General features: G+C 37.6%; 2 protein-coding genes across 3 annotated transcripts in view; both read left to right on the forward strand.

Moving 5' to 3' along the window:
• The window catches only part of TTC39C (tetratricopeptide repeat domain 39C), an 84,301-nt gene extending 82,006 nt beyond the window's left edge, over positions 1-2,295 (forward strand). Inside the window, exons 13-14 of the mRNA XM_012725928.1 lie at positions 1,139-1,177; positions 1,737-2,295. Coding sequence (XP_012581382.1) covers positions 1,139-1,177; positions 1,737-1,826 — 129 coding nt within the window. The 3' untranslated portion in view covers positions 1,827-2,295. The remainder of the gene's footprint in view (positions 1-1,138; positions 1,178-1,736) is intronic.
• Positions 2,296-7,735: 5,440 nt separating this feature from the next.
• CABYR (calcium binding tyrosine-(Y)-phosphorylation regulated) overlaps positions 7,736-16,747 on the forward strand; it is a 15,908-nt gene continuing 6,896 nt past the window's right edge. For both annotated transcript variants that reach the window (XM_012725896.1, XM_004683792.2), the window contains exons 1-3: positions 7,736-7,777; positions 10,424-10,596; positions 10,690-10,743. In XM_012725896.1, coding sequence (XP_012581350.1) covers positions 10,449-10,596; positions 10,690-10,743 — 202 coding nt within the window. In that variant the 5' untranslated portion in view covers positions 7,736-7,777; positions 10,424-10,448. The remainder of the gene's footprint in view (positions 7,778-10,423; positions 10,597-10,689; positions 10,744-16,747) is intronic.

Consider the following 16,747-nt stretch of genomic DNA (forward strand, 5'->3'; position numbering starts at 1 on the left):
CTAGAATTAGAATTACAAATGTAAACTTGAATAAAATTTGACTTAAGGGAGAATTATTTCCTTTTTAGAATGCTTTAATATGATGGACTGTGGTTATTCAGAAGGACACAGAATCACATTATGATTGTAACTCTGCCACTTATTCTAATGTCTCATAAGTTACTTAACCGCATACCTTCTTCCTAACCTATAAACAGGATAAATAATATGTGCCTTACAAGTTTACTAAAGATGTAGTAAAAATAGATAAAAAACTATATAAGTGTTTTAAAATTTTTAAGTTGTCAGTTACTATTAACCAATTTTTGAGTACATATTTAAATTAGTGTAATAGGGAAGTTTCTTCTTTTTTAAGGTAGCATCTCAGTATTGCCCAAATTTGCTTGATCTCTTCCTTTAGAACTCAGATACATAATATTTGGCTTTCTAAATTCTAATCTTTAGTAAGCCCAACTCAGCTTTCAAAGATGTTGAACCTTGTAAAGGCTGAACTAAATCAGCAGAAGGACGATACTAATTTAACCTTAAGTAAGCTGCCATATTTGGCTACATTTGGCAAACCTGTCTTGCCAAAGATATGTTTTTAGTTGGTAAATCTTTTCATCTAGAATTCCAGTGACAAAAAGAGAAAATCAGATTTATAAATTTTGATAGAAATTCTTCACAAGATGTTCTTTATTTTAAGGATATTTGTACTCTTAATGTAACCTCAATATATGAACATAAAATATGACAACATTATTGTTTTTGGAAAAATGAAATTGATACTCTCACTTAGTGCCTTCTAAAGAAGACATAACTTACTGATTCCAAATAACCCTTTTAATTATCACTAATTTTAGGTTGTTTAGTAAGAACTTAACCTAAATAATTGCAACTCTTCCCAGTTGTAATATTTCATAGGATAATATGAAGAATATGAGAAATTATTTTCATATATTTCAGAATGTCTTGATGTAAACTTGTAAGTATCTTTATATGAAAGAAAAATCAGTCATTATACTTGAATGAGCAAATCACTCATCTCTGTGTCTACTGTGAATTGTTTAATTAACATCCCATTATGACATTTTCTGCTTGAATATATGTAATTATAATTATAGATACTAAGAGATATTATGTTTTCTTACATTCATAGACTGTAGCAAGAGGTAGAACGCTACTTCTTCAAGCAAAGGTAAAGTACTGAATTGACATTTTCCAGTGGTGCTTCTTATCTTCCGTAGTGTACATGGAAGCCTGAATTTGTGAGATGGCTGTTCTAGTTGAAAATATGTCTGGAAAGGGAAAGTGATGACTAATTGAATCAGCGTGCACTTGGCTTTTAAGTGTGATTCCCAAAATCACAAAAAAAAAAAAAAACCTGTTAGGAACTTGTTCATCCTGCTTTATAAACACTCTCCTTGTTTGCATGGACAAATAACTTGATTTCATAACTAGGTTCTTAAGATTAAGAACTTCTAACAGCAGTTTACATTGAACACAACTTAAGATTACTACTTTATGACTAAGGTGAGAAAAGTCTTCCGACAACAATATCAATGACGGGTAGTTGGCATTGTAGAGATGAACAAGAGGTCTGAGGTTTGGGGGATTAGAAAATGAACTGAACATGAGGTCTTTAGTAGAAACATCAGGGCTTTTACTTTGGAAAGTGTGAAACTTAGCCAAGATCACCATGCAGTATTGCAAAAGCTCAGGTCAAAGCCAATAAATGCCTTTCTTTGGTTTTACAGGAGGATTTCTCTGGCTACGACTTTGAAAACAGATTGCATGTCCGCATCCATGCTGCTCTGGCCTCTCTGAGAGAGCTGGTTCCTCAGTGACAGACAGACCTGGAAATCCCATTCTGTTCCTCCCCACCCAGGTTCTGCACTTTAAAATAAAAACAGAGGACACAGCTCTTGTGAAGATCGGCTTTTCTTCTGAAAAACACCTGTGCCAGGGACACATTTTCCCATGAAAGCTGACATATTAAAGATCTTCTCTTTTAAACCTATACCTAAAAAGTAATAATACTGATGATAATAGTCATATAAACTAACCACCTGGGGAGAGGGCTAAGTGACCTTGTTCAAACATTTTAGTTTTGTGATTTATTATTTTTAAAATGAAATTAAAGTATTCAACCTATGTTCTTATAGGAACACCTAATCTGAAGCACATGTCTCGGGGGGGGGGGAAACGGGGGGTAACACTAAAGAGTACCTGTAAAATTATTAACAATATCATGACATAGCATTTATATTGTGTTTTGAAAAAAAAAATAAAAGTGCTTTCTAGTGTTTTACTTTATCCTCAACCTATTCCTGTCAAATGCAGCACAGATCGTGTTTATTCCCCATTTTTCAGACACTGAAACTGAAGCAAAGAAAGGCCAATTCACTTATTCTGCTTAATATAGTTATGGGTAGAACAATGGATAGGGTACAAATCCCTCACCAGGGACTGAATATTCTTTTTTTAAAAAAAATTTATTTATTCATTCATACAGAACTGGGGTACAGGCCAGAGATGCAGAGGGTGAGAGGATTCACCAGAGACAGAGTGGGGAGCAGAACAGGCAGATCAACGAAGTATACTGCTGAGGGGAGCAACAGGTGGGTCAGGAGAGGTCTGCGGCGCCATGTGGATCTCTGGGGCAAGCGGGAATTGAACTCGTGGAAGTGGAATCGAGCTCATATGGAAGTGGCTTAAGCTTCTTAGTGCTGTGCTTTAACTTGCTGAGCCACCAGGGAAGGCCAGGGACTGAATATTCTTACTGTAAAAAAAAATATGTTAATAACCCAGAACTCCACATTTTCCTTAGTTTAAAAAAAAAAGCAAATGTTCTTTAGCTAAACTTGTACCAGAAAACACTGATCTTCAGTTTATATACAAAATGTTTCAAAATGATGGACACTGTTTTCCATTGAAAACCACCCACACAGAAGCAAGTGGAGAGCTTTATAAACAAAAGTGAACTGTTTGCTAATTTATTAGGAAGCTGAGACTGTAAACTAGACAAACAATACCTACATTTTAAGTGTTTTTTCTTCCTGAAAAATTACCTGATTACCAAATTTTGGAATCTCTTAGTTGAGATATGGATTCCTTATAAGTTTCATTTCTTGAAAAGGTTATCCTTGAATGAACACATGGTTTTTTGCCTGAAAATATTTTATGGCAAAGGGTTTGCTGAGTAATCTGTTGCCAGGTTTTATTCGTTTTGTCCTTAGCTCAGGTTATTCAGTATTAGAAAACAAGGTCAAAGTTAGTTGGCAATCCTTCATTACTAAGTTACATTGTCATTCAATTGGCATAGCTGTGTCATTAACTTGATTCAGACTTAAGATTAATTTTATGAAAAAATTACATTGAGCAAAAGACAATCATCTTAAGGTCATTTATTTACATATCCTTCCAACAGAAGCATGATCTCATGTGATGTCAGTACTTTTATATTTCTTTTCAACATAAGACCTGGGAAAAGCACCTAGAATGTTGGCTGAGTTAATCTGCTTAGTTTAGTTTTGAAGGAAGATCATTTCCCAAATGTTTGCTCCTCAATAACTTTACTAAACTATATATATATCCTTACTTCCAAGGTATTAATTCACATGGACATTCTTCATGTTAGGAATTTTGCATGGATTTGAACCACTGGCCAAAGAAAAAAAGATTTTTATGCTGCATTCAGTGAATGAGTGGATCTGTGAGCTCAGTAGTTTTCTGAAGAGAAAAACGTGTTTAAAAATATTGGCTACCTGGTTTCATCAGAACTGAAGGGAAGAACATTATGAATCTTTCACATTGGCTCAAGCCACTTTGTTGTCTTTTTTGGTTGCAACATGTGACAAACTTCTCAGTTATGATTGTGGAACATTCTGACTCTTGAAGTTCTTCAGTTTAAACATACTTGAAATTTTACTTTCAATATTATTCAAATTTACACACTATTCAAAGATTACATAAAACCCTATACTTTAGGTTTTAAAATAAGTATTCTTCATTAGTAGCTTTAAAAATTATTTATTTTGAGATTTTTAAATTAGTTTGTGGTGAACCCACTTAAATGAGTAGACATCTTTGTAACAACTTCTAGTTGGTTCTCTTAAATAGTTACAGTAGTTTCTCCTAGGTTTGATGAAGTTGGTCTTGGTATGTCTGTCTTCACATGGCAGTAGGACATGCAGATGGGGTAGATGATGATTCTGAAGACTCTAAAATATCAAAACCATGGTGCAAGTATACTGTCAGGTTGACTGAAATCCAAGTTTATTTTGAGTTGAGAATTCTTAACAATTATCTGGCCTGCGTGCCATGACTTACCAAACCTGTAAACTACTGTGGTCTGCCTGGAAATTTAGCTTGGTATAAATTGCGCCTTACCCTCACTGATGAAGAAAATAATCATATAAGCAGATTGATTTGCATCCATGTGTGCTTTTTTTATGTGGAAATCACTCATTCTTCCCTTTTCCTATAAAATGGATTTTTCATTTGTAAGTGTCAAATATATTTTTGCTATGATGAGAGAAATATCTAATGTATACTTTATGTGCTTACCACAATTTTATAAATTGACATGCTGGGAGGCATGGTCTAATAATAATGTAATATTCACCGTTGTGTTTAATATACTTTAGATTTTACCTTATAGGTTAGGTTTTTTATTTTACCACATACTTAAGTACTGAACTGAGTAAAGAGCTTACTTTTAGATGTTACAGAAAATTAGATTTATTGTTACATATTGTATGTACAAATTATTTACAGAATTTGTTTTTATTTGTTCTTTTCTGCCAACTAAAATTAAAGGGCAGTCATTACCTGATTTTTAAATACACATGTGTATGTGTGCATACACTCACATATTTTCCCTGTTGTGTAAGATTTTTTAGTTGGTTGCTTCCTTAAGCAAATTGTGGTGGTAAGAATTCAAATATAGCTTTCACCTATGAAGACATATATTTATGCAGTTAGGATGTACTGGTTGGTATATATGTATATTTTTTTAGATCTCTATAGTGGTGTGTTTTGTAGAAAAAAATAATGAAGCCCAGATTGTCCGAAGAAGAAAAGATGTATGGTAAGGGTAGCATACACCTACAGGTGGTGATCCTGTTTCTTTAAAGCATATACAGTGTAGTAAACCAATGGTACCTCAATAAAATTGTCAAAAAGAAGTAAAAGGAAATACAGAAAGAGAAAAGAACTGGAAGAACAAGAGAATGAAAACTGATCTATAAAAAGATGTGCAACACTGTGAATTTAGTTGTCCTATGAAAACTAGCAAAGATTTGAGCTCTGTGGAGATAAAGCTAGTTGTCTAGGTATGAAATAGAAGCAAGGCAGAGGTTTTCAATATTAGCATTTTTCAGGTTAGCCGTAATCAGATTCTAGTACGTTCTAGGTAGAACTTGGGACACCACTTAATCATTAGGCTGATTCTAATGCAGATGGTCTAAATTATCCTAGTTATCATCTTAGTAAAGTTAGTAAGTCTGAGAGAAGAGTTAATTATATAGAGCAAGCTTGTTCTTAATTAAAGTTTATTGTATGTACAAATTATTTACAGAATTTGTTTTTATTTGTTCTTTTCTGCCAACTAAAATTAAAGGGCAGTCATTACCTGATTTTTAAATACACATGTGTATGTGTGCATACATACAATAATTTGTACATACATATTTATTTTAAGCCATTAACTTCCTAATGGTTTTTAGAGCTGAGCTGAGTTTTAAAGGAGCATAGATTCAGGTGAAAATGATAACTAGAAGGATATCCCACACCATGTAGCTGATGAGTAAAGTCACACAGGTTACAAACAGCATGAGTAAGTAATCAAACCCATTCTTTAGATAGTTAAGTGGGACTCTCAGCTTGAGACATGAATGGAAGTGTGCAGAACTCACACCAAGAACTCTGGACTTTTATCCATGTCCAAGATAAGAGGTAAGGGTGGGAGTAGAGGCAGGAAACAATAACTGACAAGGTAGATTTAAATTTCGGTTAGATTCCTAGAGGCTGAACATAAGGATAAGGTGATTATAAAACCATGCCAAGTCATTAGGTGTTCAAGAAGTCAAAACAGCAAATGATTTAATACTTTTGGTTAAATGTTTTCACTAACAATTTGCATGTCAGGAGGGCTGAGGCAAATAACTCATGAAGAATTGTCATGAAGAGTTAAGGCTTGCCTTTTAAGTTACAGATATTCTTCATAATTCCTAACAATTAGGTTATTCGAGATGATCCACTGAGGTTGGGCTACACAAACATAAATGTCTATAATTTCAAAAGATTAAGTGGGGTCTCAGTTCCATTACACCTTTGATTAAGTTAAATGTGTTATCCAGGGGAGGTAAGAACATGAGAGAATATATTTCATGGGAGATATGGTGGTGGGAAACTATGAGGACTACAATGATATAAGAAAAATAATAAAAAGAAAAAAGGTTAAATATGTTACAAATCCAAAAAAAGAAAAGTTAAATGTGTTATAAATCAAATGGCCTCATCTCAATTTTTCCCTACCAAGGTAGGGCTGGGGTCAGTGAGGAAGGATAAAGGAAGGACACCAGCCTATCATCATTCAATCTAAACAGCATTTCACTTTTAATTTTTAAAATGTAGCCTTTTATACTCTGGTTTCTCGAGATTGTATAAGTCTTTCACTATTTCAAAATGTAGTCTCCATGAGAAGATGGAACTTGCCTGCCATATAATAATGGACATTCAGTAACTTAAATATACGAATTAATATACCTAGAAAATACTGTTTTCAGCATATATTAGACTGGGCTGTAACATCGAATCATTGCAAAGTGCTCAGGACGTTATTTTATATATATATATATATATTTTTTTTTTTTTTTAAAGATGGCTTGTCAGATATGTGCCCTGGTATGACTAGCAATTAATTTACAATTGAGTCAATGGTTAGAAAACTGCTTGGACTCTGATGAACATGATTGTGGTGTTATTCAGTGCTTCGTCCAAATATTTTAGCCCGGATGAGTGAAAGTGAGGGGTGGGTATTTTTTAAAATGAATCAACATTCCTTTACTTTAGTAAAATTGAACAGAGGTTAAACAGTACTGGAAGACTTGGAACCTGTTACTGACAATATGGTTTGACCGAGCTGTTCAATTGTGTCTGAGATGTTACTGCAAGCTCCTAATTACAGAAACAGGAATTTTAGGACTGACGTCAATTCTCTTCCCACAGGCGTGTTTCATGCGGAAAAGTACTGTGTTGCCTGATGTTACTCACGCTCTTCGTACTTATGTTCTGTACACAGTGGCAGAAATTTTTCTTTGAGATGATTCAAGGTAACAGATTTGTGGGCAGGAAAGAAACGTGCAAAAGCATGGTGTGGAAAGGAGTGGCGGCGACAAGAAGATACGAACTATCATAAATCTATTTCTCCTTCCTCCCAAATGAGCACGTATTTTCGACTGACTGACCAAACGCCTTAGCCTTGACATACTCAGACTCCTGGCCCTTGGCAATACCAGTTTCCTTACACCGGATTGCCTTCCCCAGAAAGGCAAAGCACCCCTCCCTGGCTCACGGAATTCCGGCCTTTGTCCTTTTCGGCTCCCCATTGGCTGGGGCGAAGGCCCCGCCTACTTCCGTGACCATCCAGAGCCTTGAGTGAGCGGGCGGGTCTTTGTGACGTAAGCCCTGACGACCCCGGAGGGTATAAAAAGGCCCTGGGAGCGCCGGCTCCTCCAGGAGCCGCCGGCAAGGGGGCAACGAGGAAGCTCCTTGGAGCCAAGTGGGAAAGAAGGTGGGGCGAGTCTGGAGAAAAGGCCCTCTGCTGCGGCCCGGGTGGCAGTTTGTTTTGGTGAACGGTACCTCAAGTGTTTGGAAGGAGTATGGGTTCCCTGGATGGGAGGCCCGTGGGGAGGGGCCAGACTACTCCAGGGACAACTGCCAGGTGCGGGCATTGTGGGTGTGGCGAGCGACGGGATCCTGGCTGCGGCTCCGCCGCATCGCCTGCCCGCCCGCCCGCCCTCCCGCTCGCATTCATTCCCCACCTTTTCCAGCGGTTTCGGGATGCATACTCCTTCCCACATTTTACTACCCTCCCCACCCAACAAAGCAAACCAAACGCCAAGAAATGAGCCCAGTCACTGCGCGGGCACTCGAGGCCCCAGCCTAGGTCTTCAAGGCGTGGGTGGTGTGTGCTCACTGGTTTTCCGGGGCGCTGCAGCCCCCGAGGTACCATCCACTCTAGGCACCGTTACTGCCGAGCGTTCCCCTTGCGCCAGTGGGGCCGCGGAAGCTACGGTTGGGCGCGGGGCGGAGCGGTTGTAAAGTGTGGGGTTTCGACAACGTGTTTTAAAGCAAAGCTAGGAGAGACCCATTAAGCTGTAACTTTTAGACAGTTCAGCGTCTCTGTGTCTTTCCTCACTGATGTGTACGTGTGATGTCAATATTTCCCAGCCCGCTCAGGAAAGCCCTGGGATTGCCTCGTAGGATTCTGGGCATTCCAGATCCCAGGCACTAAGACCCTGCACCTTCACAAAATGTGTGTGTGTGTGGAGGGGTGGGGAGGAGTTGGAGATGGGGTAGCAACTAGCCAGGTTGAGAAGGGGTAGAACTTGGGGCAACTGCACAACCCCTATCCCCACAATAACGCCCTCTGTTAAACTGCCTGCAGCAATGGTAATTCCTTAGCTCCATCTGGGTTTACTGGTAAGCCACTTTCTGGTAAACGACCTTTCTACTGGCACCTAGGTAGAAAAGGTTGTACTTTAAAATATTATACAAAGTATATAATGTATTTATAAGTAAAATATACACACCCCTCCAACTCTCTTCACACATAGCTCCATACTGCATGTGTATTATACATATTAATCATTACATTGTATTTATCTTTTCCACCCTAGTGTAATTATATCTATTTCTATACACATGCGTTGGTATGTAGGCAGGTAGATAACCTATGTGTATCATAATTACTTCCTATCTGTACATTTAGCATGTTGTCCTGCCAAATATACACTACTGGTTTTTTAAATATGGTTTAATTTAGTAAAGTACCTGTTGATGATATGCAGAAAGTAAATTTTCATTAAGGAATTCAATAGACTTAGTTATATTCTCCAAGGGCTTGCTTTGGTCAATACAGAATCATTTCCCCCGACCTTTGGGAAGATGAAATGTGCTTTTAAATATGCAGCATTTTGCTGATACATTCGTTGCTTTTATTAGAGATTGGCCCTTGGTATAATTGCTGTAGCCAAACCCAGCCACTTAGCCCCAAGAAACTCGTTACTCTATTTACTGTAGGATTGTTGTTGAGGATATGGTTCATTAGATCACACTGTCTCCTCTTTATGAGGACCCGTAGGAGAAATTTCTCATGGGTACCTTGTCCAGAATAGCTGTGATCCTCCCCAGCAACTCATTTGTTTTTTATCTCAGGAAAACTGAATCACTTCACAACTGTTACCTATTTTGCGATGGTTGCTTGGTAGCTGAGGAGCTGATTTGAGACCTCATTTCTATCAAAGTGAAGAACCTGTGTCTTGTATTGAACTATTAACCCAAAGTGAAGAACCTGTGTCTTGTATTGAACTATTAACCTTAACTGCAGCTTCATCATATTATTCCTCTCATATTTTTCCCTTGTCACTGATTTCCTTATTTAATGTTGTTCTTTGTAGATATTAGTAAACCCTCTTAAATCTTTTTACACAAAAACACTCCTCCCCCTCCCCATACACACACCACAGAAACAATTTTAGATGGTGATCTCTGCAGCTCCGAGAATTGCAGATTATAATATAAAGCTTAATTGCAGATTATAATATAATGCTTAAAATCAGGGAAAGCAAGAGAAGTAAGGGGGAGGGAAAGGGAAAAAAAGTGCATATGGTGTGTCATACAACAAATAACACCAACTCTGATGTTTAAAAATCAAAACTAAAAAGTTGTATAAAGATACTTAAGTGATGATATATTTGGAAATATGAAAAGATTTCCTGTAGAAACCAGCTTAATAACTTTTGATGAATGAGTAGAAAGCCATGTAGTTTGAAAGGATGCTGTTTGAAAATAGAGAAATATTACTGCACATTATATTGAGTGCATTTTACAGAAGTAGGTGTTTTTTGATTGGCTTTTTATTTTTTTGTATATGATGTCACCCCAGATTCCTTATAGGGCTTTTCCCATGTATATCTTAAATAGGATTACCTTATTCATCTGCATATAACAAGCTATTGGCTATATGCAATAGCTTGTTTAAAAGGTAGTGTTGTACCTTTTAAACTACCATCAAGAATGATCCCATTTTACTAGAGTAATTGCCTAGATATTTGAATCAAAGCTAAAAATTCTAGTAGGTAAGTCCTTAGAAACTATAATTAATATAACAATTAATAATGTAATATTGATAAGATTTTGGTTTTTTCTTCATTAGAGTTGAAATTAGACATCCTGCAAAAATGATTTCTTCAAAGCCCAGACTTGTTGTACCTTATGGCCTCAAGACTCTGCTGGAGGGAGTAAGCAGAGCTGTTCTCAAAACTAATCCACCAAACATCACCCAGTTTGCAGCAGTTTATTTTAAAGAACTTATTGTGTTCAGAGAAGGTTTGTTATCCCTTTAGATTATATATTTGTTGTTTTAAAAAGAATTTTAATTGGGAATTTTATGTGTCTGATTTCCTGTATTTACTTCTTCAGGGAATAATAATCTGGACATAAAAGATCTGGTTAAACAATTTCATCAGATTAAAAGTAAGTATTATATGTCATATTAGATTTTAAGAACACTAATTATAAATTATACCATTACTAACATGTTCAAATGTAAGAATGAAACTTACAAATAATTTTTAATATTCACATTGATGTCTAAACCACATTTATGCTTTACTCATTATTTAATCAATTTTTATAGTAATTCAGACTGATATTTTGAGGGACTCCAAATCTTAAAAAAAGGACATTCATCTTTTACAAACCATGTGGTAGAACTGTGTTTGCAAACTGGTGCAAATCCTTTCCAATATGTTCTGTCTTTAGGGAACTACAGTGAACCTTAAGAGAATTGAATTTCATAGAAATAAAGACTCAAGCTACACTGAGGTACATTACAAGAATTAGTGTAAGCAGTATTCTTGGAAAGTTTTGTGAAGAAAAGTTTACTCCCCTTTCCCCTTACATAAACGATGATTTAGCTGCAGTCCAAGTTTTAGGACAGGAGATTAATTAGGTGCCAAAATCTTTTTTGTTCCAAAGACTTTCTCTGTAGTGGAGAATTTTTCTCATGGCCTATCTCTATGACACAAGGCAGTACTTTTATGTAAAATTTACCTTTTACATCTAAATCCCCACATTATATGAAACTTTGTTGACAGAGAAGCAGTGAAAAAGTTTAGAGGGGAGAAATGAGAAAAGGTAAAGTTTACATGATTGAAAAGTTGAGAAGATCATTGTTAAGTAAAAGACGATACAATTCAGATTGGTACCAAGGACAGTCACACAGCTAAAAGAATGGTAAGAAAAAGCATTTACAGAATTTTGAGAAAATGAAGACACATGTCAGTGTGCAGAATATTTCTTGCTGAAGTCACCAGTGTTTTAGAATGATCATAGAGAAATAAAAGGAAAGATCAACGAGTTGTCAGCTTTGATACTATCTCTGGCAATGTTAATAGATAACATAGCAAAGATAGGAAGATATCAAGAGCAAGACCTAGGAAAACATAAAAATCTTGAGGGTTTGGATCTACAGGGAAAAAACAACCCTAAACAGAAAGCTGGATTAGCATTAGCAAGAGCCAGCACTTGGGGGGCAGGAATGGCCTGGCTCAGGAGTATTTTATTATGCAGTCTGACTGCTTTCCTGCAGGCCCTGAGGGCGTTCAAAGCTCTTCGTGTGAAACAAGTCTTGGATTTGCTTTCTATCAGGAGAATATACAGACAAGGGAAGGAACTTTGCCCCTCCTCTGAGCCTGGTTTCCCAGCAGTTGGAGTTGGTGGGTCTTTGCATGTACTGGTGTCAGTCTGCTGGGGGCTAGGCTTGAGAGGATTGGGGGCGTGTGGGCAGGCTTCCTATATTTGTGAATGGTGATAAAGTCAGTGAGTCTTTATGATGGAGGATGACTAGCTGGTAGCTTTTGAGATTGTTCATTGGAGAATTTACACAGCATTCAGTTAGCAAGTGGACTAAACTAATTTGGAACTAGCTAGGTTAACATCTTTCAACCTCTTTCAAAATTCGCACAGCAAACTAATGAAGTACCTGACTTTTGAAGGGGAGGATGTACTGCTCTGTTCTCCGCTGTAACTATCAGTATCCAGGAAATGGACATAGTATAGAGATAATCCTAAAAGTAAGCTCACAGTATGACTACAGAAATATATTGCTCTTAGGCAATAGAATGGAAATAAACATTACTTGTTCTAGTTTACCAAGGTGATGGGAAGATAGCATGAAGGTGTGACTAGACAGAGTTCAGTGTCACTAATATCAACTTGATTCTTTTGTCTTTTGTTATCATACATGCCTTAATGGTTTCTTAATGGACAAACAGTATCCACTAACTTAGGTCCTATCACAACGTATGCATGAGTCTACCTGTATTCAGGAAAGCATTGTTCTGGGCTAAAGAGGGACTATCTGGGGATATACACTCACCACAAGGTTCCCACTTGGTAGGGCATTTCCTCCCCTGAGTGATACCCTCCTGCCTTCTGAATACTTTAATTCCCCAGCTGCTGTTCCTGAGGGAGCTTTGAGTAAATTTGGCTGCAAGATAGTTCAGCTCTCTACAATAAAAATATAGGTAAAACAGGTTGTATAGTTTTTTTCCTCCAAATAGACCCACATTTTAAATATAGATGGCATATTTATCCCATATTATATATATGTGTGTATGTGTATATATATGCATATATGCATATGCATATATATATGTTAACTGGATTTCAGATGAAAGATATGTTTCACAAAAATGCTCACAAGAATGCTGTAACTAAAGTTATTCCTCAGGTGGCGAGTTTGCTGCCTGGTGGTATCATTACTAAGCTGCCCATCTGCATGAAAAGTATAGCCTTGCACATATCTTTCATTTGGGGATTTTGGGATTTTTTTTTGTCCTAGAACAAGCCCCATTTTTGGTAGGTTTCACCATAGGATCATTATTGTTTATCCATATCCCCAGTATCTTCACAATATCATCAGGTAGTAAGGAGGGACAAAGGAAAAAAAAAATCAAACTTTTCTCACTTCCCTGTTTTCTCTCATCATTTCTCCAATTTTCTAGCTCCTAGGATCTTTAGGATGCCCCCTGGCTCTGTGGAGGCCTCTACTGTAGCATTTCACCCACATACACCTATTTCCAAAGCAGATCATGCTATGCAAACTCTTTTTGAATTCAGTTTTCCTAAAATTGACTAATCAAATCTCACTATTAATATGAATCAATGAAAGCTGCCCCACTTAGGAGAATTCATTAATCCAAATGAATCACTAATTCAGGGGATATTATAAATTCAGATGATATCTGAAGACCATAGAGTTGTCTATTAATTTCTACTACTTAGTATATGCTAGGAAAAGGAGTGAATGAACTTAATGGAGTACTTTGTTGTCCTAGGCACTTAGAATGTATCTTGTCAGTTATGACAACTTCATAATTTTATCATAGGTGGTATTATTGCAGTTTTACTTGCGAAATATGCTAAAGAGTGGTTAAAAACCTCTAAGTTTCTAAATATTAATGGGTTGGGCTAGGATCTATGCTTAGCTTTTCCTAGTAGCATGATTCATGCTCTTTCCATGATAAAGTCACATTCTGTAGAAACCTCCCAAAGAAACCTTAAATTCTTGAACTCACAGTTAAAAAGGAATTTCAGCTACCTTTCTGATTATATCCTGTTGTTCACTTCTCCCCACCTGTCACCTTCAGCACAACCTGAAGCCCAGATTGTGCTAATTCTTGTCTCTTCACCACTCAATGAAGAGAGTAATGCTTTTTTCTTCAGAGTGGCAAACAGGATCTCAACATTGCTGTCATCTCTCTCAACTTCCTAAGTCTAACTGAGTCCAGTTCCCAGTTCAGTCCTCTCTTGGCTTTCATCAGTCTGGATTCCCAACTGAATTACTGTGTTAACTTCTTTAACTTACCCTGGATGTTCTTGGTTGGGCCACCCAAAACTAATTACTGTGGTGAAGTCTTGCTAATCACTGGGTCCAACTTCATTGCCTCTGCAGCACCATCAGAATTGTGTATCTTTAAATATCGTCTTGAGTTATTTACTCATATACTCTTAATATTGCCTTTCATTCTAATGCCAAATTCTATTTTTATGTATTTTATAGTTGGTTAAACATACTTGTGGCTATCCACTCTTACTAAACATACAGAGCACATAGCTACTTCAGGGTTATGCATACTTTCCAATGAAATTTTCTTTTTTTCAAGTAAGCCATACTGACTTTGTAAACAGAGAAGAGTATTATGCATTTATCTAGGCAGGCTGGTGATTAATTTGTGTCAAGGCAAGCATTTCATTAAGTTTTATTTATTTATTTATTTATTTATTTATTTATTTATTTATTTTTAAAGATTTATTTATTCATACAGAACTGGGGTACAGGCCAGAGATGCGGAGGGTGAGAGGATTCACCAGAGACAGAGTGGGGAGCAGAACAGGCAGATCGACAAAGTACACTGCTGAGGGGAGCAGCGGGCGGGTCTGCCACGCCATCATTAAGTTTTAAAAACTTAAATGAAAGCTACCAAAATCCTATCATGTAAGATGTGCATGAGCTAGGTCCCAGGCATGCAATCTACTAGGGATTGTAGTAGTCCCTTAACACCTCTCATGGTAAATAAACCATTGATTGGGGGATTTCAGATCATCTGGGGGAAAGTGCCTAGAGAGGCCTTGAGCTGGGGGAGTGTGTGGGTAGGTTAGTGTAGTCAGGGGAAGGTTTGGCCTTTGTTAAGCCTAATTTTATCTGCATTGCCTCTGCAGGCCTGATTCCTATAGCAGTGGGCTGCTAAGGTGGGCCTGGGATGCTGAGGGAGTTCCACTCTAGTTTTGAACCTTCCCTACCAGCCCAACCACAAAGGACATCTCTTTCTTTGTGGTTCTTGTCCCCTCACCTAAAGGCTACTTGCTTTGGGCTGGTGGTTGGGCCAAGGGAGTGACTGCCTTCTAGACCTGCCTCAGGCCTAGCCTGGCCCTGTGCATCTGGGTTTTGGGGTGGAGCTATCCAACTTTTCCTGCTGGTCAGTCACTCTGCCTTGTGTCTGGTCAGTCCTGAGCCAGTTAGTCCTGCCTCTTCCCTAGTGGTTGTTGATCTCTGCTCAGTGTTGCTACGTGATGCCTCACTCTGAGTTTCTGCCCTGCTTCCATGTGTCATGTGAGACCTGTAGAAAAATGATTGTGAGAGTGAATTTTCTGTGTGCCTGGAGTCTGTGTGTGTCTAGTTCCTAGCCCCATTTGGCCTTTACCAGAATATTTAGATTTTAATGATGCCTTCCCCTTACTGAGCAGCAGCTTGTGGCTCTTCTCTCCATGAGGGGCTAGCCTAGCCCCTCTTTGAAAATCAGTTTACTTAATTACCTTGTGACTTTAGCTCTCTGACTCAAGAAAAGTTAAAAATTTTGTGGTTTATTTTCATTGTTATGTGAATTCCCCTCCCTCACCCCCCTCCCCCCAGCTTTCTCTATCCTAAGTATAAAGCCAGGCTTATCTAAAGAAACCTTCCTTTATTCCTCTAAGTTACAGGAGTATTTTCCTCATGCACTACTATAGATCTTTACTATAGGACCACTATTAGGTATTTTATTACCTATAATACGTATATACTTAGTTCACCCCAACTATAGAATTAAACTTTGAAGTCTTAATAATCTTTACATCCTCAACAGTGACTACTCAGGACAGTGTCTCAAATACAGCATAAGAACTCAAGTGTATTGGTGGGTAAAGGGTAAAGTTCATGGAGAAGTACCAGAGAAGTGAATGATTAAGAAAATGAGGTTAGGTTACTCTAAGCTGGAGAGGAAGATAGGACTTTTTAAAAGTTTTGTTGTGGTAAAATTGGTTTACAAAACTGCCTCATTTAGGGGGACTAAGTTCACAATTCCTCAGGTGTTTGTTACTACAACCATCCTAACACCCATAGTCCTTGACTCTAGGCCATTGGGCACCTTCCCCCACTTTGTCTTCTTTAAACTTTTCTCTGTATGAGAGTGTTCGGAATGGTAGCCATGCCCCAAATTAGGCACTTTATTTGCATTACAAGAAATCAGCCATTGGACAGACAGATACTATAGAAAAATACTCTTTGGTGAACAGCTCAACCTGTAAAGATATGTCTCCAAAATTTTGACTTGAGCACATTCTTCTAAGGCAATTTCTACTTTTCCTGCAGATTTCATTAGGGAAATGTTTCCCCAAGAGAAAATCCTCAGTAAATGGATGTGAAAACCTTTGATGGGTAACAACTAAGGTGTATAGACAGGTGTGAGGATGACAAACAGAATATGGAGTCCAGCAAATGACTCTACAGTAGTTTCCCAGCACTGAGTCTCCATGTGTCAAACTGTGTGGAGGTTCCTCAAACTGCTTAACATGGAGCTTCCCTACGACCCAACAATCCCACTCCTAGGCATCTACCCAAAAGACACAAAAACACTGATTGAAAAAGATACCTGCACCCCCATGTTTATTGCTGCTTTATTCACAATTGGAAAAATATGGAAGCAGCCCAAATGCC

Source organism: Condylura cristata, unplaced genomic scaffold, assembly GCF_000260355.1.
Source record: "Condylura cristata isolate star-nosed mole 26May11 unplaced genomic scaffold, ConCri1.0 scaffold00016, whole genome shotgun sequence".
NCBI classification, from domain to species: domain Eukaryota; kingdom Metazoa; phylum Chordata; class Mammalia; order Eulipotyphla; family Talpidae; genus Condylura; species Condylura cristata.